This window comes from Neodiprion lecontei, chromosome 4 (genome assembly GCF_021901455.1).
Source record: "Neodiprion lecontei isolate iyNeoLeco1 chromosome 4, iyNeoLeco1.1, whole genome shotgun sequence".
NCBI classification, from domain to species: Eukaryota; Metazoa; Arthropoda; class Insecta; order Hymenoptera; family Diprionidae; genus Neodiprion; species Neodiprion lecontei.
The window spans coordinates 23,089,891-23,115,183 of NC_060263.1; the positions used below are offsets into that span (position 1 = coordinate 23,089,891).

Consider the following 25,293-nt stretch of genomic DNA (forward strand, 5'->3'; position numbering starts at 1 on the left):
CCAGGATTCGGTGCCCCTGTTCCCACTCCTTTTCATCCCTCGTTTCGCCCCCGTCGCACACCCTCGTCTCGTCGATGATGGCCATCCTGTAAGAATATTGTTGCAGGACTGGGGGGGCGACCCAAGAGGTCAAACTTGATAAAGAGTTGGTTAAAATCTTGGTCTTAAGGGGAGGGATATCGTTAATTCGGTGAAAAAAAAGACACTTCTTTATACATTTTTCCACAAGATACAGGCAATTTATTTTATATTAACTGATTACAGTATTGTAGAGTAACGTTTCAAGAATATTTTCTGAAAATGTCAGTGGAATATATTAAAAACTAAGCCGTTGGCAGCAAATCTTCGGAGACGTCTCGAGAAAAATGTTGTTTTGCGGTGACGGTTGTAACTCATCGCTGGGTCATCTGAAATCAAGAAATCAAATTGATTTTATTAAAATACGTTGCATGTATCTTGTAGAAAAAAAATTTTAAAAGTGTCTTTTTTTCCACCGAATTAACGATACTAAATCATTGTAACAGATTTCCTTTTTTTTTTTTTTTTTTTTTTAATAATCAATTCAATATTTTTATTTGACAATCACAATCGATATCGGTGAAACGTTGTGAAATTAAATATTTCACGATGCTAAATTAATAAAAACAAGCGTTTCGGTCAATGTCACTCATGAATTTGGAAAAGATCGTCATTTAAATAAAATGAGCAATGTATGTCAATCTAATAAACTATGACTATTTCGAAACAATTTGAAAGACAAACATCGATAGCTAAACTTTCGTTTATAATGTCTGCCGTGTTTTTCATTTCGGTATTTCAGAATAGATCTTCGTAGCTTACGAATACGATTATTTGATAAATACTCAATCTACGATTGTCTCCTAATATAATTAATAAGAAGTATCGATTTTTAGCGAACCCATCTCCTTAGAGTCGGATAACCCTTCAAGGTTTTCTCCAGGTTTTCGTAATTTTCTATTTTTACTGTGCAAGCCTAACACAGGTAGAGTAAATTCCTGTTCTAGGAGAGGGCAGCATCTGCAGCCGCCTTTTCTTTGACCCGAGAGAAATTTTGGGAGATTTCGATGCGTGGATACCTGCATAGTTCAGCAGCCGGCAGCAGCCCGTTAAGGTCTTTGTACTCCTGAAAGATGTTTTCATTCTTTTTTTCTTTCACAGTTTTTATATAATTGTAGGTCTATTCTCGTCGATCCTGCAGCACGCGCCCGTCGTGTCCGCAGCTTGACGCATCCGTGATCCTGCAGTTTCTAGGCAGACTTGCAACGCGATCACGCATAGTTAATTTCAAAGAAGTTGCAGCAGCTGCCGAAATGCATACACAATGCATGGACTGAATATTTTTGAGACGGTTTAAAATTCAGCCCACGCGTTACCCTCGCTTCAATACTATACGGAGCTTATACCGCACTATGCTGAGATTCGAAAGATGCACCACTTACTTGTTTATAATTAGCACACTATAGATTCATTGACCAAATTTAAGAAGTCCCTTGTTGCATAAGTATTTTTTTAATCTTATAGTAGTATTGTTATTATAGTATAATATATAGAGTTTAAATCTACGTTTTGACCTTTTATACGTGTTTTTGATTGAATTAAGGTGGAATATCAGTATGACAGGCTGAAAAATGAGGTATTTTTTGGGAATTTGTTTTGAAAAAACGGCCCGATCGAATTATTTGGGATTTTTTTGTATTTATTATTGAACCATTGAAGTATACGAGGAAATTTTTTTTTTACTTTTAGTACATTTTATAAAGCAGAGGAGCGGTCGCAAAATGGCGTCTCAAAAAAAAAAAATTTCCCGACGGTTGACTACATAAGTGCCACAGCAAGCATCTGAACTCAAAAATTCAAAAAGATTATGAAATTATAATAGTATAGATATCGCAGCATTGTAGGAAATTTGAAAATTTTGACTAAAAAAAAAATGGCGGCCATTTAAAAAAAAAAATCGAATTTTACACAAAAAAATTACAGTAAATTATGAATAAAAAAAAAGTAAACAATTCTTAAAAAAAACTCTACGATGCGACGATAGCGATAAGTTTTCTGAAGAGAATCCTTTTTGAATGAAGTCGATTGGACAAAATTTGACAGAGTTATGCTGTCAACCAGTTTTTTTTTTTAATTTTTGTTTTCCTAACTTTCGAATTAGGCGGCCCAGCCGATTCATTCTTAATGCAGCAGGATTATGAATGGGGTTCACATTCGCTTCCACGACTTACGCTGCTTCGGACAACCCCTCGACTACAGCAGCGGATGTTTGTTTGTCGGAAAAGTCACTTACCGGGCTTTTCTCTCATAAAAAATTTACGGACAGTTATTGAATTTCATCGCAACTACCTCTTCTTTCTCTCGGCCATACTAATGCCCCGAAAAGCACTCAGGTGCAAAACCTTGCACAAAGTAGAGATATAAAAGTTATGACTCGTTATTAACAAAAATTTCTTCTTCAGATTTAAATCCATGGAAATCACTACTTCCAAAACTTCTTAAATTGTTTCCAAAACTACCCGCATAAAGAAGGAGGAAAATGAATTGTTGGTATTGCAATAAATTTTTATTACACCAACTAGGCTTTAAAAATTCAACTTAATTTTTGAAGTAACCGTCTACTATTTGAGCGGCGACTTCGTTGGCAGTAATAGTCTCTTTAAAATGCTAATCGTAAGACTTGTCTCGTAAAATATGTGATTTTTAGTTTGTAGTCAACTGACGCACGTTTTATCGCCAATGGGTTTTATTTTCTTGGAATCAAATTCCATACTATGAAGTCTACCGAGATGTATTTGTCAGGTCAATTATGGATAAACTGAATATAGTGGAAAAGTGATCCTTAAATCCGACACAGGTTTCTCATTAAAGAATGAACCCCGTTTAGACACCACCGGATATAACACAGTCCGATTGGACACCGAGAATTGAAACGATTTCAAAAAGTCTGATCGTAAGTCAGTGATTTTGGACACAAAACGATCGGAAACCATCAACAGACCTTCCGTTTTTAGCAATCGGTCCGAAAATGGGACTTCAGCATTATCTTTTCACTCCAGAAAAATGTTGCTTTCAATCGAATGCTCTAAAATCTATTTAATTTCTTGATCTGTCAGTCTGTTTAGGGTTCGGTACCGAAAATCGCTGGTGTCCAATCGAACTTCTGGAGATTGGTTCAATTTTTGATGTCGAATAATGCCGGTTTTCCATCGAGTGGTATTCAAACGGGTATTTCCCGTGTTGGATGTAAGGTGCTTGGTAACGTTTCTTCAGTCAACGTTGATAATGTGCAGCAGAGCTTCGCCGTAGGCCGACAGATGACGGCATCACACGGTAACTTGATCTTATTCAGTGTATGTTCCTGCGGAATGGCCATATACTGTGACAAAAGTGCCGATAAAAAATAAACTATACTGTACTCTTATTCGGTATGTATTTGCTTTCCATACCGCTAAATTTCCTTGCCACAGACAAATTTTTAATAAAGATCTTATGGCATAATATCGAAAAGTACCAATATTTCCAACACGTGAACGGGTAGTTCTGTAACTTCTGAGTTTTCGTCTATTCTGCACGATTTTCCAGAACAGCAATTCCAGATTTCAACCGAGTAGATCTTAATGAAAACTTGTTTTTTATTCATCATGTTTTTATGTTTTGAAAGGGGGTTATAACTGATTGAAGCTAACCAAATGTAATACGGTTATATTTTGAAAATATATAATTTGAAAATGGGTGAAGATGAAAATCTGAAAATTACTGGAGGGTATGCGGAATGCACCACTGTACGATTCACTTTAATAAAATTAGGTGTTTCCGTCAATTTTCCGAATTTTTCCCAACCAATTCCCACAAGAAGAATCACAAGCCCTGTCATATATTGCTCGAAGTTTGAAGGGATTTCATATTACTTATAAAAAGAAAAATTACAGCGTATCAACCAAAAGAATGTACATTTTCTAATGAGGTTTCACGATAACGATCCATGCCCTTGTGACTATGCTTTGCAAAAATAATTTATTTTCGCTCCTTTCTGTCATTGAGATATACTTTAATTTTTTTTCCTAAAGTTTCTCAATGTTCGCAACACAAACGTTGATTTTCCAAAAATCGAAAAAAAGTGTTGTTTGATTTTTCGAATTTGTTTATAACGTGACAAAAAAAATGTTTGAACCTGAAAATTAAACTTTATTACAGTTATAACGATAGTAACGTACAGTCAAATTATGAATCAAACCCCCACTAAGGCTGTTCACCCATACTTATCCAGCTACTACGGCCTTTTTCTCTTCAGCCGTCGAGTATGATTCACATGTCATCCATTAACTTGTGGACGGCCAATAGCGAGGTCTGTTGAGGTAAAGTGACGTTGCGGGGTTTGCTTTAAATCAGTAAAAGACTGAGTCAACAACGAGATAATCCGCGGGCGAGTTCGCTTTCAGATAACGAAATCGGCTGCAGTGCGATAAAATAATGGTTGAATACCTGCGCGTGGATTCGGGCAGGTCGTATTGTAAGTAAAGAGGAAGTATCGCCGTGGGTTTAATTCTGAGGCGCATCAAACACGGATTTGAGCGATATTCCGAGTCGAGAATCAACTTTCACGGTTTAGGGCGTCGCCCAATGCCAGTATGCCTCTGGTGTGGATGACTTCCAATTCAAAAGCTGAAGCAGCGCGGTTATAGTGAGTGAGTGACACAGTTATATCCCGAACACCTGATTACGTGCGCGTAACATGCGCTAAGTTCACGGCGAACGAAACTTACAGCGGTGAATATACCTAGACACAAAGTGCTTGGTTCGACAAAAAGGAGAACTTTTGCGTTTTCGAGATACATATAATTATATTCCATTGGGAATTGAGCAAAGAAATACAATTCATTTTTTACCAAGTTGTAAGAGAGTTTTTCGACATACCTATATATAATTTTTTAATATACCTAAAAAAATTTGCAAAGAAATTCACGGTAATCACTTACTTATTGCATACAAATTTTACATATTCGAAAACGTTCGGAATTGTTCTTTTTCGATCTATACGTATTTACGTGTAGAATTTTCTTATATTCTGCATTATACGTGCGGTGGAATTCCATCTTATAGGTACATAAAAGTGGTTATAATCGGTCATTTTAAGTAATTGCATTTCTTGTCTACTTAATTGTGATCGCGTGTGTGACTTGTGAGTATAACGTTTAACTGCACAAGTGCCGTCAATTGCCGTTCTTGAGAGTTTAAAGATGCGCTCTGCCCTAAAGGCCCGATAACTTTCCAACATGTACAAAGGTTCTTTTGTTGATAGATAATTCTGCGCCTCGAATACATTTTTTAAAAGTCAACTTAAAGTCTAGTAATTTATAAGATCCCCCCCCCCCCCCCCCTTCAGTTTCGTTTTTATGTACATTTTCAAACTCGACGTTTTGGAGACATACATTATTGTTTTTAAATCGATATATCATAAATTACCGGTCCAAAAACTTTTTTTATGCTTGAAAAACGAAAAATCGTATGTATGAAACGATATTTGATAAGCCTTTCGATAGGATTTACGGACTCTCCTGAGAATTTGTTAAATTTTACTTTTCTTTCGAATATGTGAGACATTGAAAGAAAACTATTTACCATGTCTACTTATTGTTAGTTTGTTGAATATAGCTAATGGATCCTCAAGAGTGAATTGAATGCGAGACAGCTTCGTAAAGTTAAACCTTTATGTGACCTGTAGTTCATCAGTATCCTGTAGTATCGCATATCCTCGATGTACATGGATTTACGAAAAAACAGTGGCGTTTAAAAATTTGAAGAAATGTGAAAGTCCATCTAACAATAAGTGGTTGACAAATAAAATAGCTATAATTGTCAGTAAAGAAAGAATTCATTATTAACATGATCCGAACAACTAGTTCCTATTGTTTACACGGTGTATTGCATACTTCATATACAATTTTTATTGCATCATAATATATAGAAAGATCACAACGTAATTGCACAGGAATTGCATGTAATGATCGAGTTGTAAACAAAGTATACAAATTAGTATTATAACTGTAATCCGGTTTCGTATCAATCCTATCCGTACCGATCGAGTATTCTTGTTTCTTATTTACCGTTTAATTAATAAGCAAATGAACGAAATCTGCTCAAATTTCGTCAAACTATTACTTGTTTGTCGCAGTATTCGTGAAAATTAATCGTTTGCATAACTAAATCTGAGATTTTTGGTCTCGATTTAAAATTTTTTTATATTCCACGGACTCACGGCGAAAGTTATTCCGCACATGAGCATTATTATACGTATAATTTTTACAGATACGAGAGTATACAACCCATAAACTCGATGAGGATACGATGTAACCCGCAGTGAACCGAATGTGTTACTAAACAATTATAAGTGACTGACACTTGTTGACCAGTGTTCAAACTTGTAACAAAATAGTTATTAAACCAAACTTGGTGATTCGTGTAACTAGTTGCGACTAAATCTAGTGTCTAATCGTAAGAATGCTCGCGAGAATCTAAACCTTTCCCTTTGACGTGCCTGCTACAAGGCGAATATAAACAGCGGCGTACGGTAGATAAAGTCAAAGTTCGTACCTGTGTTTACCTGATGCCTGCTCATCGCGACGCGTCTCACTGACCGTGGAACTTGTCCAAAACCGAGTGTAACCAAGGGACTAGAAAGATGGCCGCGTGTCGAGCGCACGCCCACTTGTCCCGAGTTTGCTTATGTCTCGTGTTTATTTCCGCCTTGGTGTTTGCTCAGCAGCAAAATCAACCCAGCAACCGATACTCCGTCAGGGATTCACCGTACCTTCCACAAAACACCGGGGACTATCGGACCTACCTTTACAATGGCAGAAGGTACGGGCAGCAGCCCAACTATCTGGACCCTCTTTACAACCGAGGACCTACGCGGGCCCCCGAGAGTCGCTACAACTACGGGGTAAGGCCCAATTTCACTACCTGATCGCTCGTTTGCCGTACTTCAACGCCTTTCAATTTTTCGGAGGAACTGCACAAGCGTTACGTTTCAATTAAACACGTATTTATACTCACACTAGGATTTGTCAGCAACCGTGTGATTCACAATTTTTTCTTGTCCCCCCCTCCCCCCCCCCCCCCCCCAACCGATCAACGACATCTTTTCAAACTTTGTGAGACTATGGATGTTGGCTTTTTTTTTAGCTTGTTTGGTCATTTAAATTAATTTTTCGAAATATTCACACACGTATTCACATATGTAAATATATTACAGCTGATTCTCACTCGTTTTGAGTATGCAGTGCGTTTGTCATCAATTTTACAATATTTTCTCAATTGTCACAGAAGCACAGTAGCAAACACTATTTTTATTATTTATCAAAGTTTACACATTGTTGGCATGAAAATATCGCAGATAGTGCGATTCCAAACGCAATGTCGAATAAAAATATCAGAAACCATTTTTTTTTCATTTAATTGTAAGAATTGCACCAGCATATATATTGTGATTAGTGATAATTTTAATTTGATTATGGGAATACCTTTTCTGGTGTTTTTTCTGTATAAAACAAATATTTCTTAGCATATCTGTTGTGGATACTAGATTTAGAGTTACACTATCTGAAAATTTTTAGGGTCACCGATCAATAGCGTAGGTTCTGATAATAGATTGAATACGTTAGGTAAACACTGATTATAGCATTTTTTGGTATATTGCTAACCATTTAGCAGATATTCCCTAATACCAACAAAATTCGAGTTTTATTTCTTACATGTCACGTACGACTGAAATTGTTCACATTGTTTAAGGCTTGAATTTTCAATTCAAATTCTTGTACTTGCTTATAGACATCCTCCTGATAAAAATTTTCGGAAAACCAGTATGTAAACTTCTCTGAAAAACTTCGAATTTGGAAACAGATATTAGAAGCATCTCTGATTTTTTTCCGTAATATTTGAAAATCTTGTTTATCATATTATATTCTCTCAGATACCAAATTTAGGAAAAAATTCGCACAAAATTCTGTATTTAGACCCTCAGATATTCAAAACCTGCTAAATTGTTTCTGTTCGCTATTCCAAAAATCAGTGTTCTTCAGACAAGAGCATTTTTTCCCGGAGGGATATAGATATTTAATATATAATTACTGATAACAATATAAATATGAAACTATGATAAAAAATTTGCAAAATCCGTTCAACATGCTTTTTTTTTGCTAGAATTGAATAATCAATGAGAAGTGGTGAACTAAATTTTGACGCTACAAGCATTTCATAGAAAATGATTTTTTACAAATTCTGTAAATTTCTCGTATCAACTTTCACAAATATTTCCAATTCAAAATTGCAAGCCTAATAGTTTGCTGTGGAGGATAATGCGGTTTATTAATTGTTTCTTTAGCGATCGATTAACTCTGAAAATGTTTGAGAAAACTGAATTACAAATAAAGTTGATTTGAAATTTGGAGAAAACAATGATTATTTTCAATTCCAAGGATTACATTTTCACTTAGTGTTGTGAATAACTTGTAAAAAATAATTCGTTCAAACTTCATTCAGACTGATTGTAAAATATGTGTAACAAGAATGAAGGGAAACTGAGAGGCACTGAAAACAATGAATATAAAACACAGGAAATGAGAGTAAATGTATATTATTATATGTGGCGTGATATAAAGACAACATTTTTCTGTGCCTACCATCATGCAGTAACAAAGCTTAATACACATGAAAGTGATTTAATATGACTACCAGGTCAGGTGGTTTGAATTGGATACCACAACATTGGCCTTTACTGCTTTTAAATTCCTGATTGCTTATGAATAAAAGCTTCAAAGTATCCTTCAATGATAAAAGATGCCATTGGTTTGTAACGGTCATTCATGCCACCTTAATATCGTGTTTCAGGATGTCACTCCTAGATTACCATTGCCAGGTGTGCTGAGCGGTTGGCGTGCAGATCTACAAGGAAGAGAAAGACCAGATTCGAAAACTTTGGATCGAGATGTTTACGTCGTGACAAATTATGGCCAAGTTCAAGGATTTAAAGTGTATTTGTATGACAACCCTGAAGCCAGGCACAGACCTTGGAGCGTACCGGTAGAAAGGATCACTGCAAATGTCAATGTTTTCTTAGGAATACCATACGCTACTCCGCCGGTTAAGGAAGGACGTTTTAAACCGCCTCGACCACACAAGTATTATATTCAATTACTTATTTCACTGTATTGTCTTTTTGAGTATAAGCCATAACCGTTTCTTTCGGCAATGCATGTACAATGTCAATGTTTGATAACGATTCAGACTGTGTTGAAATTATTATACTAGTTGAAGCGTCTTCCATAGTATAGACACAATATGCATAATATTTTTTCATGGCTTTCAAGGGGATGGCAACTTCTACAAGCCGTAGATTGGGGACCAGCATGTCCTCAACCTTACAGGTACACCGGTGTTTTGAAGGGTGTTAACGATGTTGACGAAGATTGTCTTTATCTGAATATTTTTTCACCCAATGTAAGTATAGAGGCAGTTGGAGATATTTAGGTGATCACCAGCTATATTTATTTGCTTTGCAAATAATTGACAGATAATATTATAACGATATCAGTTGATTAACATAGTTTCAGATAAATAAAGACATAATAATTCTTTTCGCTATGCATGTGACAATGTTATTCGCGGAATTCTCCAGATCTAGCAATGCTAAGATGGTTTATGCCATTATCAAAGTTGCATTTTACAGGACTATGTACTGATTTGATTTTTCCAAATTTTTTGTTCCAAATCTCTTCATTTCTATAAAGCGGTGACGTAATTTTGTCACTGACTTCTTTGCAAAGGAACAGTGATTAGTGCACCTTGATCAAGTAGTTGAGGAAATTTTATGGCGCTTAATATTAGTTACTTGTCTTTCCTTTCAATCATTAGTTAACTGATTCATATATATCTGATGCCAATTGATTTACTGATGATGTAACATATTGTTACAGATTGAGTCTGGATTGGCGAAACCATATGCTGTAATGTTCTACATTCATGGCGGAGAGTTTACGCACGGAGCAAGCAATTTATTCCCAGCTCATATGTTGGCAGCATTTTACGAAGTTGTTGTAGTATCATTGAATTATCGTCTTGGAGCACTTGGTAATTTTAATTCTATTAAATCTTTTAAAATCACGAGATACCAGTATGAATGGCTTGATGATGGAAACATCTTTCATCATATATGTTAATCGCTTCGTTTTATTGTTAATGTTTCTTAAGTTATTTTTTCTGCTATGCCTCATCCAATATACTGGATTCTCTGGCTGGAGACACTCCAAATTTTCAGGTCGCAAGAGAATTTTTATGAATAGCCGTTCTTATTTAAATAATTATTTGAGTAATTTCAGAATACATTACACACCTAGTCACCTGTCAAATCGTACAACGTTATATCTTCTCCTTCAATGCGATATTGTAAATTAATGGATTACACATACTCCAATAGCTTGCCCGGTGCTAAAAAAATGTATAAAACACTTGAACGCTTTCTTTGTTATAGGCTTCTTAAGCACGGGAGATGAGAATAGCCCTGGAAATTATGGCATACTGGATCAAGCTATGGCTTTGCGATGGGTATACGATAACATAGTGTATTTCAATGGAGATCCTCAAAGCATAACGATTTTTGGTCCAGGCGCCGGAGCTGCCAGTGCTGGTCTTCTGATGGTGGCTCCAAGGTCTGTTCAGTAAAAAAGTTAATCCTTTTTTTAACAGGGTATATATGAGTAGACTGCTATAAAAATAGGTTAATTTTGGAAGTTTATACATTGATAACCAATCATTCAATTCAATTGGGGCTTGTTTTATTCAAAATTATGTAGGTGGAGCTTCATTATTATATTCAAAAAAAATTATAATCAACTGATAGAAAGCATTGTTTTTTACAATAACATAAATTTTCTCCCCCAGTGTGTATATGACAATAAGCATTCACATCCAATACGAAAAAACTGGAATTTTCTTGTACATAAATATAAATGAGAATGATTGAATTTTTCAAATAGAACACGGGACCTTGTGGCTAAAGTAATAGCACAGTCTGGTTCAGCATTGGCTGAATGGGCGATCATACCTGATAAATATCGGGTGCAGAACACTTCAAGAGTTTACGGTGAAATGCTGGGTTGTAGTATTGAAACAAGTTGGAAACTCGTCCAGTGTTTGAGAGATAGTCGTAGTGCGAATGACTTGGGCAATTCTGAGTTCCAACCAGATGTTGGAATATTTCCTTGGGGCCCAGTACTAGATCAGAACTTCACTGTACCAAAAGACACTTGGTACGAAGACTGGGGAGCTTCTGATTGGCATTTGTTCAATGAAATGCCTGAAGAATCTATAAAAGCTCGCAAATTTCGCAAAGGTCTTTCTTACATGACAGGCGTTACAACACAAGAAGCATCCTTCATTATATGTAAGTTTTAAAAGGAATATTTAGTCTATAGAAAAAGCCTTCAATTTCGTTCAATTACTCAAATATTGTAATTATATGGTGCACAAGATTAAAAATTCTTAATTTTTTATTTTAGATGACAACGACACATTGGCGAGAAATCAGTACACAATAAACGCACAAATTTTTGATCAAAAACTCAAAGAACTAGTTCTGCGGTACAACTATACACTAAATCCATTGGGTGTCTACGAAGCTATAAAATACATGTACACTTACTGGCCTGATCCCGACAATGTAATGTACATTCGAGATCAGTATATAAACGTAAGTGAAACTATAAATTGTTTAGTAGTATTTGATATTAGCTGCCTAGAATTTCAAAAAAGGATAACAACATAACAGACAAGATTCGATTATTGTTTAACAAATCGTACAATGCATTGACTCTGATGGGTTTTCACAGCTGCTGTCAGACTTTCACTATGTGGCACCTGCGGACAAAATTGCCAAACTATTGGTAGAACAAAATGTTCCTGTTTACATATATGTTTTGAATACCACTATTGAAGCCTTGAGATATCCGTGGTGGAGACGTGTTCCCCATGACATAGAACATTTGTGGTTAACTGGTGCACCATTCATGGATGTGGGTATGTATTTTTTATGTTACACGGTATTCCCCCCGGTGGAAATGTTTAAAATTCCAATAAAAACTCTAAAACATTATGTGTAATTTTCTGAAGTTGTCACCCATAATGTGTAAACTTACCAATAGTCAGAGAAGTTCGTCTGAAATAACGACTCAGAAATGTGAAAAATTTGGCACCAAGATTATTAAAATTTTTGTTAGAGTAGGACTTGGATAATTTTATATACTTGTATCTATCAGCTTGTCTTTCCTAAGAACATTTCGAAACAGTATCAAATTATTAAGTCTTGCCTGTATATTACATCATCTCTGTTGAATTCAAGTAACATGTACTCCGTTTACTCTGTTGATTCCTTGAGAGATTATTGCATTCGGAGTTAGCTATAAATGATAAAAAGTGATAAAAGCGGAGATAATTTATAACTTACAAAGATAACATTTCTTCCAGAGTTTTTTCCCACAAAACTGAAGTTAGATAGAAAGTTGTGGACGGACAGTGATCGAAATATGAGTCACTTTTTCATGAAAGCTTATTCCAATTTTGCTAGATATGGGTATGTAATCAAATAAGTGAAATTATATGTGTATAAAATCATTAGGTTTTGCAAAGCAGCATTTATTCAATGATAACAAAACGGTGTTGTTTAGTAAATAACCGAAACTTATCATTCTAGAAACCCGACACCATCACAAATACATGGGCTGCATTTTGATATGGCTAAACAGGGACAGCTTCGGTATCTCAACATCAATACGACTTTCAACAGTTCAATTTTAATAAATTATCGACAGACTGAAAGTGCCTTCTGGTCCATGTATCTTCCGACAGTCATTGGACGACTGGTTCCCACGTATCCTCCAGTCACAGAGGTATCTGTATAACTCATTATATAACATTAATTTGAATGTAAAGAGTTCACCAACTTTCGTCCAGCTTTTTCAGGGTCGAAATTTTTGGTTGCAACCAAAAATTTTTGCCCTAAAAAACTAGCCAAAGGCTGTTTGATCAGCCCACAGACTTGGCCATTGGCGATGAAGCTTTAACAGAAATTTCTTGGTCTTTTAGTATTGGTGGGAACCGAAGCAACCTCTTCAAATTGCATTTTGGTCGATGTCTACAGCGTGCTTGCTGCTGGTTGTATTATCTGTGGTCTGTTGTATGCTGTGGCGAAATGCCAAAAGGTAAGGAAAGGTAAACAGAACCAAATCCATGAACTACTTATGAACAATTCCTGTCATGGGGATCGGTAGTGCATGTGAGTAATGGTTCTGGAATTTTAGTACTCTATAACTTGCTTATAATCGCATAAGTGTGTTGTATATTTTCCCCTTATTGACCGAACCATTCGGATTTGCCTACAATTCCATAAATTCTGATACGAGTCATACTTAGATGCAACCTTGAGATTTTGTATCTGTGAAAATTATGCATCACTGGAATCTGCCACTACACGTACTGAGATAAATTTCATTTGTAGCTACTCGCAAATTCCAGTAAAACGTATCATTTCCATATTGATCCAAATATTGTTGAAATTACAAATAACTATTTAGTTTGTTTATAGATGTCGATACTTCATTTTCTTATTCTAGCAACATTTAATCTGTTCGTTTAGTTTACTAAACTTTTTCGATTCAACAACAATTCACACGCAATTTATTGTTGCACCAACATCGAATTATCACTATGGTTATAAGAAAATATATTACGAGTGAACATAAACGAAAAGAATAGTAACACATTTTAGATTTTCCAGTTATAGATACAATACTCATTTTTCGTTTATACGTAGAACAATATTTCTCGGTCGTAGTAAAAAATTAAAATGAGTAAGAATTGCATTGTAACCACAATTAGAGATTTCCCTCGGTCTTCATGATCAATTCCCCATTATTCCCAGTTATTTTTTTAATGTGACTTAGGATTTCAATTATCATTGAACATCAATCTCCTGGTTGCTACTCCGAAATAAACGAACGACGTACTTTGAATTAATCGCAATACACCCCGTTCCCATTTGCCACATTATTTATGCACATAAATCGAATACAACACGTACTGTACTAACATTTATTATCTACCTATCTACATGCTTAGCAAAGTGAAGGCGGCTAGAATATGCGCAGGTACGTTTCTCACTGCTTGGTGGTTTTATCAGCACAATGCTAAAATATTTAGCGATCCATCTGTAAATAGCATCACTTTTGTTCATACATCTGCTAATCTTCTTTCCAACACTGGGGTATTCGTTTTTTCACTATCCCTAAAAAGAAACCTTGGCAGATCACTTTAAAACAGATGCTGGTTTTAAATATTTGAGATAGTAAATTTCGCTTTGTACAAAAATAAAGAATAAACCGGAAGGCTTGAAACAGAGTTTCATAACATTTGCCGATATTTTTTATGCTTAGACAATCTGATCACTACTACAGTGGAGACATCTTGATGATGCGAGAAGATAATCATTCGCAAGGAATAGAGAACTTGACCCAAAGTTCCAAGGAAAATGTTTATGAGTACAAAGATGCTCCAACAATGAAGTCGCGGGTACCGCGCCAAAACGAAAGCAAGCTTCAAGAGCGTTTAGCTCAGAACCGTAAATTCAGTTCAACACCATCGTTAAGGACTAATTCTAACAGTTCTTTGAAAGATATGCGATCTGATACTTTTGTCACAAGTTCACCTAATGGGCAACCAAAAATAAACAAAGCTAGAAGTCAGAATTCTTTACCGAAAAGCAAAAGTAAGACTCAATTAGTTCAAGGTGTTCCACAAACAGCCGTTTAACTTAATTAACTGTTATTGATCGTTACTCTCTGCAGAGAATACAATGTTTGCGAAAAAAAATGGAATATCATCAATTTACAACTATTGTAAAACTGTTGGTAACGTATTTTCAACACAGCCTTAAATATATTTACATTCCGCCCTGATGTCGGATGCAATTAATCGACAGATCGGCTTTCCAATTAATTGCTCAATCGAAATTTAATCGAGCAACCCTAATCTGTCATAAAAATTGTACAGGTTTTATTCCACGTACATATAAAGCACCACAGCAAATTTCATGCGAATTTTTGTGCAATCATTTCGCCAAGTTTTACTTCACCGATATTCCAATCGCGTAAATTTGTAAATAAAATTATTTTGCAATTTTTTATGAGCGAGTTACCTTACGAATCACGTATTTTACTCATGCTGACAGAACTTTCGAATTTATTTGTATCCTTTTTCTAACAGGGTATTGGTTAGATTATTTCAGCCAGTTATCAAATACATTGTGCCTCACATTCCATTTGTGAAATTAAATTGCCACTAACGATGTTATCGTTATTACCGTTCTAACATATTCTACGTGTGTTAGAGATGACAAACAATTGAATAGAAAACATTAAAAGTAAGCTAAATTTTAATAATGATACAAGCAAAACTCTTAATATATATTTATATACATATATATATATAGAGATATATACATATACATGTATGAAATTTTACGTGCATATAGTGTCTGATTTTAATAGGTATAAGATGATAATTTTTATGTCATGCGATTGCAAGTAATTTTTAGCTATACGTTACACACATACGAGAAGTGATAAGTTACTTAGCACGAATTGTCCGTCCAATTACGAATGTATAGAAGTTCGAAAAATAATTTAAGTAGTGTAGAGTACGTATACATATATACCTTATATATTTATATGTTTTGTGCTATATTCAATCATACATATATGTATACATTATACATCTATATAGTGCAAAACATATTGATTTTTGCGAGTCACGTTTCTTTCTATTGAAGTAAATTTTTCAAGTACAAAGTTTCATTTAAGTAAGAATTTTACCAATGGTTGGTTGAATCAAGACGCTCTTGAATTATTACAATGACGTAACTGCAATTTTTCTACATTGTGATCACATTATAATGCATCTCTAGAATAACGTCAACGTCGTGTGCCTTTAGATATATGTTCGTACATGTACGGCTAGTATTGTATCACAAGAATCATTGTGAATCATATCAATGTAATGCCACGCAGCTAAAAGGACGCTGCTACTTTTATACTCATAAATATCGTTTATAATTCACGTTCATCACTTATTATAAATATAATTATTTTCACTCTTCATGAATGTTTGAATAAGAAGAAGTAAGCACAAGGATCAAATAGCGAAAATTTCTATGGTAAATTTTTTATATCTTCATAGTGTCGCGCACCTACTAAGAACTAACATTTGCTGTAATTAAACAATAAACACAATTCTCTGAGGTATTCAAGATATTTAACAAATCCATATAATCAACGGATTCTTTCAGGCCATACTGAATCACTTGATTTTTTTTATACAAACGTCGGTCTATGTTTTACGAGAATTTACATTTTGACAGGATATCATCTATTATTACTAAGTTACATATATTTTAACTGTCACACATGTATATTTATATCTGTGAATAATAATTTGAGATTTTCTACCGTGTTAATTGTGTTAGTGTATATCTGATTTCTGGATTTCATTAGGGCTAGAATACAAAGATAGAACTAAATGTATAGACAAAGCGTCATAATTTCCACCAGCTACCCGGTATAACATTAAACGTATCACATCGCAAATTTTCATCCGTGTACAATTCTACCCGAGTGATGTGAGAAACATTATGTGATTATAGAAAATACTCACTCATCGACATGTATACATTTACGTATAGAAATTATACTATTGTATAGTGCTTGATATTTATCTTCTTCACTTCTTTAACTTGAATTTACAAATGAAAATTATTACTGCACATATACTAGAAAAGTAGGGTCGGTGCTGCTTCGCCTTTATGTTGGTATACCATGAGCTGCATTTAATATGTTGATCATAAAAGTCAAAATTCCAAGAAACCTGGAAATGTTGTGTTATAAAATATTATGCAAATTTCAAAGAATCTCAACTACGATGAGGTAATTTATTCATAAAATTCTCCAATATTACAATTTATGCTACATGGCCACTTTGATTCGAATGTCCCAATAAATAGTAAAGCACAGCAGGCATTAGTTGATAATGACATCATTTGTTTCGTAGATGTAAAAGAAACATGTTTCACCGATTCAAGACATCTTTAATGTGTCAAGCAGGAGAAAAATTTTAACAGTAATGAGTGATCATATTCATCTGCCTGTGAATATGCTGGCCTACGTAATTTACTTAATAATTGTCGTAGCAATATCATACAGCAAATTCTGAATCAGTAGCTAACGCTTACGTGATACAGCATTGTGGAGTATCTCAATAGCATTTTACTGCACTGTAAAAGATGAGGTGCACGTTGTACCTTATTCAGCACAATGGTGAAGCAGCATCCTGAGGTAGGATTTTCTAGTGAACCTAGGTATATATTTCCGTAATTTTGATGGCCAAGGTTTCTACCCCACCTGAAAACCTCAAAAACGTTGAATACTCAGGGATTTTTGTTTCATTTGATTAAATTATGGAAAAACCTTGAAATTTTGTCGAGTTTCTGGACAAACTGAAACTTGAAACCCAAACTTTTATATTGTTCCAAATGTTACAGTCTTAGCAAAATACTTATCATAACTGCAGTGCATGCGTCATTCACTATCGAATGAAAAATTTAAGTATTTAACGAAGCACAAAGACTTTCAAATAAATATGACCGAATTTATAAGAATTGTTTGAAATTTTCCGTTGATCATTTCGATTTTGCAAATAGGAAAAAGTCTCGGGAAATTTATAATTTTTTATCTCGTAAACCCGGAAAAGTTAGAGAATTTTGCAATATGAAGTTAGTGACAGCCTTGAATTTAATGCAATCAAATTGAACTTAAATTTTGATGCAGAGTTACTTATTCACAGAAATGCAAGTCCGATGGCAAAGAGCGGGACAATCGATCAATACTGCCTAAAACTAGGTTCGATTCTTGCAGTATCGAGGTCCAAGATCCAAGAACAGCAATACTGTTGCTGAAATGCCAAGAAAACTCCGTTCTAATCAATGCTATAGCGGCCCTATCTAAATTTGGCTCCAAGAGTTCTGACAATCTTGAAATACTTTTCGATCTCGATGTCGTGGATTTAGTAATTCCCTTAACAGAACACGAAGACATATTCATACGAAGGTCTGACATTTTTTACAAGGACCGTGACGATTCATAACATTTCTTTCATTAATCTTCTTTATTAAAGTCTACGGTGATCTGATAATCTGATTACATACATTTAGTAATTTTTTTCTTGTTCAAACTTCTTCGATAAGTCTTTACGCTTTAAGGATGAATGGACCTTAGAGTTTGAATCAAAATTTAAGAAAAGACAAAAAAAATCGCTTCAAATATCTCCAGTAGCGTTATTTGTACCAATGATGGTGAACGCGAATAAAACAACATCCCTGCTATACCTAATAGAAATGAATATAATCAGTAACATTCTAATAACACACGATAACAACAATTTGAGAAACTATCTTATAACTGGACCGCCCAAAACGATAAAACTCTGCAGTTTTTTTCCGATTCGATTCTAATATTTTTTTACTCTTTTTTCTCGCTGACCAAATATCCCTCCAAATTGCCTGAAAAACTTCCATTATGATTATAACATGGAATTGTATCTGTCTGACTAAACTTATATAAATATATTTTTATCCTTTGCGTGGATAATTTTTTGTAAAAAAAAATTATAGATGATCTTCGGAGATCTTTATGTTGGACAAAATAAGCCCACAAACATTACAATTGGATGAGAGAATCATTTCTGTTTAGTATAAGTTGGGATTTTGATTTACTTAAGTTCACCATCATCGGTACAAATTAAATTACTGGAGCTTTTTTGAACATTTTCTTTTCCTTTCCTGATTTTCGATTCAGACGGTAAGGGGTCCGTTCATCCTTATATTTTTATTTTCCATTTATTCACCATTACATTATATTCATTCCACTCATTTTTCAAGCAATAAGCTCTAGTCAAATAACTCTCTATTCATAACGCCAATCGTTATTTTAATTCGGATTCATTTTGTTCAGGTTCGCCACGAAATTGTTGGCGGAAATGGCCGCACGACCTAATGTACGCAACTCCTTGCTGAGTTCAGACTGTTACGTGCCTTATTTCACAAGCGTTTTACAGAATGATACGGACATTTTCATTCACGAGTTCATGACATTAATGTTTGCCGAATTATCAAAAGATATGTACGGTGTGGCTCAGATATTGAAACAGTTCGATAACTTCGACCTCTTGTTTGAGAAACTTCGGTCACCTGATCCCGACGTTAAAAAAAATTCAATTGAAATAATTTACAATTTGTTGAAAGATCCGCTGGGTGCACAAGAAATTATTAACACGAAGGTTTGAGACTTTTCAATCACATACTAATTGAAAAGGAAGAAGAAAAAAAAGAACTTTAATACTTACCGTTAATTTTCGAAATTTTGATGGAATCAGTCAGTTTTTAAACTTGTAATTTGAGAATCACATCATCATCGAATCACACAGTTATGTTTAATTGAATACAATTATAATCGTTGCTGTAACTATAACTCGCGGCGTAATAAATTTTGAGAAACTAGTTGATAGCTACAACCATGTTTTAACCATTCCAGGATTTCAGTTTTCCACTGATATACGAGCTGCTCAAACAACCATACCCAGTGATACAGTTATTGGCACTTGACGTGATTAATTTGTTAGTTGCCAGAAACAAGGATGAAAATATACAAGAACTATTCCGTATATGTCGAGGTCCTCAGGCCTTACTAGACATACTCGATGTAAAAAAGCAAAGAAACCATAGAACGGACTGAAAATTACGTGATATTGTGGTTCGGTAACAGTTTACAGACATTTATTATACATTACAGAATGACGAATACGATGATTTACATGAAAAAGCATTAGAGATTCTCTTATCAGCATCTGACAATGAAAAGTCGGTAGAGTTGATTTGCAGCACAGGCGGTGTTCAAAGACTCTTAAAATACATGGAAAGCAGTGACAAAAAATTGACAGTGTGTCTTCTTAACGTCATCGTTCGCTTAGCAAATTCGGCAAGCAGCAGAAAGGTAGTGATGACAAGTCCAATATAACACAAGTAGTCATCAAGTCATTCCAGTAGTTTGGCACTCTCTTATTTCGTAATTGACTCGATACTTTTAGGAACTGTACAAACATGGAATTGTTCCGCTTTTGCTAAACTTCGTACACGAGTCTTCAAATCCTGACGTTGTTGGCGCGAGTTTTTACGGTCTTGCCAAAATGGTACAGTACAGCCCAGCAACAGAAGAAATCACATCATCCAATCCCATCCACAAGATACTTGGTAAAACTGTAAAGTAGTTACCTAACGACAATTAGACGTGGTAATAAATAACGCGGTATAAATATTGCAATGGTTTTAAGGCTTTATCAAAAATGAAAGTGTAAAGCAGCACGTAAGACACGCGGCTATGTATTGCTTGGCGGAATTGTTGGCATGCGACGCACAGAATTGTTCAAATTTGTTAGACATCAAAGGGCAGGTAAAGACATATGAGTTTATGTATCTTTTTCCTAAACAAACTTGCAAATACGATTATACGCGAGTCTACACAGTTGATGTATACCGAGAGAAAACGGTGAAACTATACTGATTGAACGCCGAACTTGACGCGGGAGAGTTTAACATGTCGTTAAACAATAGAGTTCGATTACTTTACACATACGCGGTTGGTCACTCAGCCTGATAAGTTCAACCAGAGATGGTTTAACCGTTTTTTTTTCGGTATAGGTAGCTAGTTATACATCGTGAGATACCTTGATTACCAATATGGCACAAGCACATTCTTATTCAGCACAATGCTAGTAATAAGTCATACATATCCATGTAATGCAAATTAAGCTGAAAAGTTATTTTTTTATGTCTTCAGACATATTTGATATGGATGATAAAACAACCCATCGGTAATGTTCCATTAGAGACTCGTCTTACAACATTGCAGTGTCTTACGTCGATAGGAGGCTACCCTGAATTCAGAGAGCAATTTGTCGATGTAAACTTGATAGACGCTCTGTGCACCGCATTCGAAGTAAGCGGTTGGCAAAAGTAAAATTTAATATAATTTTTAGTAGGTACACGTGCGACTGTAGTATAATTTAAACAAAATCTTACGATGTTTTATTGCAGTTCAAAAATAGTTTTGATCTTGCTGAAGCTAAGGTGGCTCACTGCCGTGCATTGTCCATATTTTGCATTGAAAAAACTGCAAGAGATATATTTTTGTGTCTGGAGGGACCGAGAAAGTTGTATAATTTATTACTCGAATCTGAATCTGTTCCGGTTAGAGATGCTGCAGCTCAATTGGTTTCACAATTATCTGGCGATCAGGATGTCGCACCGTTACTTATTCTTGCTGGGTGTTTAGAATAGTAAGTTCAAAACAACATATATCCAATAGATAGTTAACAAAAACGTTCAACGATACGAACTCGCCGTATGAAAATGTAATAGAACTTGTAAATCTATTCGCATTCATATCTCGATTCGTTATATACTATAATGACAATTAAATGAAATAGAATGAAATAGAAAATTTATCTAGAAGTAGAATGAAACGAATTATCGTATACTGCACTTTGTGATCTGAATGAAACTCCATTTTTCTAGCATGATTGGACATAGATCAACTTCAAGAATTGTCCCGTCGTGGGAATCGTGTATCAAAGCACTGTTTAATTCCTATTTGCCAGCAAAGTTCGCTTTTACCGGACGTTTGTCATTGCATGACATTACAAAAGACGGTTTTTACGTTATCCGCAAAAATGTTCATCCGTAAGTTTGTTGATACGACTTCACTTTATATTTAGCTGCTCCCCATATATATAATGTAGGATAATTCCGATCACAATTTGTAGAATTAAATGTGACTATATTTTTAATATATTTATAGGTTCCCGATTATTGAACAGTTGTTTACGCGTAGCTTAGACCTTGCGCAAACAATATACATGTGCGTTCCAGCACAGCGACGTCGATTGTCGAATCAAAACTCTGAAGTGGAAGATGATCAGATTATATCAAACGGTAGTTGAAATTTTAAATTCATACCTGCATTCATTTCATTCGTAATTATACAATGCGTGGGTCTCTCATTAATAGCTACTTTGAAGTGATTGGTAAAAATATATTGTAATATTTCATTAATGCCTTAACCTTCCGGCTAAATTGTTTTCGGTTCGAAACAAAATACGAGTACGATTGGATACGAATTTCGTGACAATGACTGGAGATGCAGCCGAAATGAGAGAACGGGAGTTATTGTCACATAATTTGTATAGAATCGAACTCTGGTTTGTTTCGGACCGAAAACAAGTCAGCCGGAACGTTAAGTCATTAATGAATATTACTGTGTACTAAGTATTTTAATAATTTTTATAATCGTAATCTATACAGATCTCTTTAAAAATGGGAAAATTAAAAATATTTGAATTATAAACAAAAGTTTGAATATCGATGATCCATTTTAAATCGCTTTAAAATTGTTGACAATCTATCGTTCTAGTATCTTTATTTATTGATCGTAGTTAATGTCGGTGCAATTTTGTGAAATTAAATATTTAATGATGCCAAAGCGGTGAAAAAGAGTTTTCAAGGAGTTTGTAGGAAATGGTCTTCTGAATAAAGTGAGCCATCATAGAGTGAAATCAAACCAACGAACTAGATTTCTAATCATTTTAAAGCGATTTAAAATAAAGCATCTAAGATTTTCTGTATAATTCTAGTATTTTCTCTTCTTGATATTAGATACAGCGGCTCGAAAAAATATTTATTCCGTATACAGGACGGATCTTACTAATGCTATAACGGGAGTTAAATCTGAGATACGGAAGACAGATTCGTTTTTATGGAATGCGATCGAGTTATTCAAATGTAAACTTATTGCCAAGGAATCGAGAATTGCGTGAGTATTAATAGGCACTATTATTACCGATCATATCCGTGCTGATTTAATTTTGGCCAAGTTACAAGAAAATGCAAAGAATTTCCAACACCTGGAAAAGCGTGAGATTTCACCCATTTTGTATCCAGGAATGAGCAGGAAAAACCGGGACTCGTAAACATTTCTTTTATCAAGTCCCGAGCGAAAATGTTGGGCGAATTTGTGGCGCAGAAAATGTCGGGACCTGATCCAACGACAAAATGTATCGATCACCAGCTCGACATACATCTCAGCGAAATTAAACGTGACATTGGAACAAACGTAATTCCATTAGGACAGCTGCGAGTCGGATCGTACTTGGAACGAGCATTGTTGTTCAAAGTTATAGCAGATAGAGTTTGTTTGCCAGCTGCGTTAGTCCGCGGAGACTATGGAAAAGCATGGATTGAAATTGCTCTTCCAGAGGTAGAACTTTTTTAGAGTATATGTACGTAAAGCACGAATTAGACACTGCTTGAATATTATGATTTCATGGCTATTAGATGGAAACGCAAAGCAGCGAAGCAAGTCCTGTCGATGATCGTACGATCGACACTATCGCCGAGAAAGAAGCTGTAGCAAAATCAAGACCATTCGATAGGTCAACTGGTCATGCTCCATATTTTCAGGGTTCAACGAAAGAATTAGTCTCAGTCAACCAGAATTTGCTATCCATTTTTCCAACGAAACTGCTAAGGCCAAGTTACATTGTTGATTTGATGCGAGTGCCCGGAGAACTAATACCATTGGGCACCAAACAGGCTGACGATTATTGTAAATAATAGATATGATACAGAACTTTGAACTGTACGATAAGCTTTACCTGACTACAGAATTTATTTGGAGATTCTAATCATCGCAAGGACATTATTTTTTAAGGCAGAATTTATATTTGTATACATGTTATTTGTAATAAACGTATTTTATCTCGTCGATGAGCGAAATATAGTTTCTGATTCGAAACATTTCGTGTTTTTATCATGTGGCATTTGGAACAAAGACGATGATTTGGTGTTACGAGTATAAAATGAAAAGTAGTTTCTGTGTGCACCATGTTTTTATTAATCTTTCGCAAAGGAATTTAGCTCAATCCTTGCAATAATGATCTGCATATACAGCTGTAAACTTAACATCTACATAATATTTTGTTATATGTCACAATTCAATTCCTATATGTGAACTGTATGTATATAATATGTATACTTATTAATCATTCTACATACATACATCGAGAGGGGTTAATACTTTTACATGGTATTTGTTACATGTTTACAACATTCGTCCGAAGAAACCTACCTGTTTAAGTTTCTGCGAAGACAATTATTATCGTTACATCGTCCAAGAAATTATAAACACATTCCAATATGAGATAACGACTGACTTTGCGTTATAAGCACTTCGAACGTGAACGAAAGCTCAAGTGCCTCAACACAGTTTCAATATGGTAACATACTATTTATATTACACATTACGTACTAAAACTTTTGTACTGCGAGACCTTAATAATGAAACGTAAGATAAATCACCTCATTTAACTATCTGATTTTTGGCTTTACAGATACAATACTTGAAAAACAATTAGTTAAAAGAAATAAAAGTATTAATTGACATAGTATGAATTTTCTCAAAAGTCTACTTTTGACGAATAAAGCACGTATATATGGACCCAAGATCTGATTGTTAGCTTATCAATTTTTTCGTAGCTTTTCTAAATAAGAATGACAAATTTACTCATGTTTATACATTATAAAAAAAAAACAAATATTCATTACATTATACGTAATTGGCAGTTTGCGTAAAAACAGAGGATCGGCACAATTCGAAATTAAACTCCAATGTTAGTAGATCGTACAAATAATATATATGATATATCTAATGAAGTGGATTTGCACCATTTGCGCAAATAAATTATGTCGAGTTATTTTGCGCACCGAAGTATACTGTACTCTACAGATTTGAAAGAAGAATCGTATAAATTATATACTTTGGTACAGCTTGTTCGTTACAGTGCACCGAAACGACAATGAAAAATGCTTTTTTTCTATGTATTCAGAAACATGAAGTATCTGCCTGTGTGTGATACGACGAAACTATCTCAATATGTTGCTTCGAGGCAAATTGATCTGCTCGTATGTAATTCTGAAACTAAATTAGTTCTCTTACGCAGCATTCATTGCTCGAGTTTCATTGTAAAGAAATCGATTATAGCTGACAGTGAGTGAAAAGCACTTTTTTT

General features: G+C 34.8%; 2 protein-coding genes and 1 long non-coding RNA gene across 6 annotated transcripts; 2 read left to right on the forward strand and 1 right to left on the reverse strand.

The window, feature by feature from the left end:
- Positions 1-213: 213 nt before the first annotated feature.
- Positions 214-6,751, reverse strand: LOC124294051. The gene is made up of 2 exons (XR_006903943.1): positions 6,613-6,751; positions 214-407 (listed from the first exon to the last, which is right to left on the reverse strand). It is a non-coding gene; the product is annotated as an uncharacterized LOC124294051 (long non-coding RNA).
- LOC107226241 (cholinesterase) lies at positions 6,701-19,224 on the forward strand. 4 transcript variants are annotated; one of them, XM_046737690.1, is made up of 13 exons: positions 6,701-6,961; positions 8,908-9,197; positions 9,387-9,516; positions 9,993-10,146; positions 10,547-10,724; positions 11,052-11,458; positions 11,574-11,764; positions 11,904-12,090; positions 12,538-12,643; positions 12,764-12,959; positions 13,156-13,271; positions 14,188-14,216; positions 14,502-14,670. In XM_046737690.1, exons 1-13 carry the CDS (start codon positions 6,701-6,703, stop codon positions 14,534-14,536), a joined length of 2,280 nt encoding a protein of 759 aa, XP_046593646.1. In that variant the 3' UTR covers positions 14,537-14,670. The 4 variants fall into 4 exon arrangements, with proteins under 4 accessions (XP_046593646.1, XP_046593647.1, XP_015522473.1 ...); XM_046737691.1 differs by lacking the exons at positions 14,188-14,216; positions 14,502-14,670 and adding an exon at positions 19,128-19,224 and having other exon boundaries at positions 13,156-13,281; XM_015666987.2 differs by lacking the exon at positions 14,188-14,216 and having other exon boundaries at positions 14,502-16,579.
- On the forward strand, positions 17,433-24,878 carry LOC107226231 (armadillo repeat-containing protein 3). Its single transcript, XM_046737957.1, has 14 exons — positions 17,433-17,476; positions 17,946-18,257; positions 19,128-19,452; positions 19,707-19,874; positions 19,965-20,165; positions 20,260-20,422; positions 20,503-20,621; positions 21,009-21,167; positions 21,266-21,507; positions 21,746-21,910; positions 22,029-22,162; positions 22,883-23,039; positions 23,168-23,483; positions 23,561-24,878. Exons 1-14 carry the CDS (start codon positions 17,433-17,435, stop codon positions 23,837-23,839), a joined length of 2,784 nt encoding a protein of 927 aa, XP_046593913.1. The 3' UTR covers positions 23,840-24,878.
- Positions 24,879-25,293: the final 415 nt, after the last annotated feature.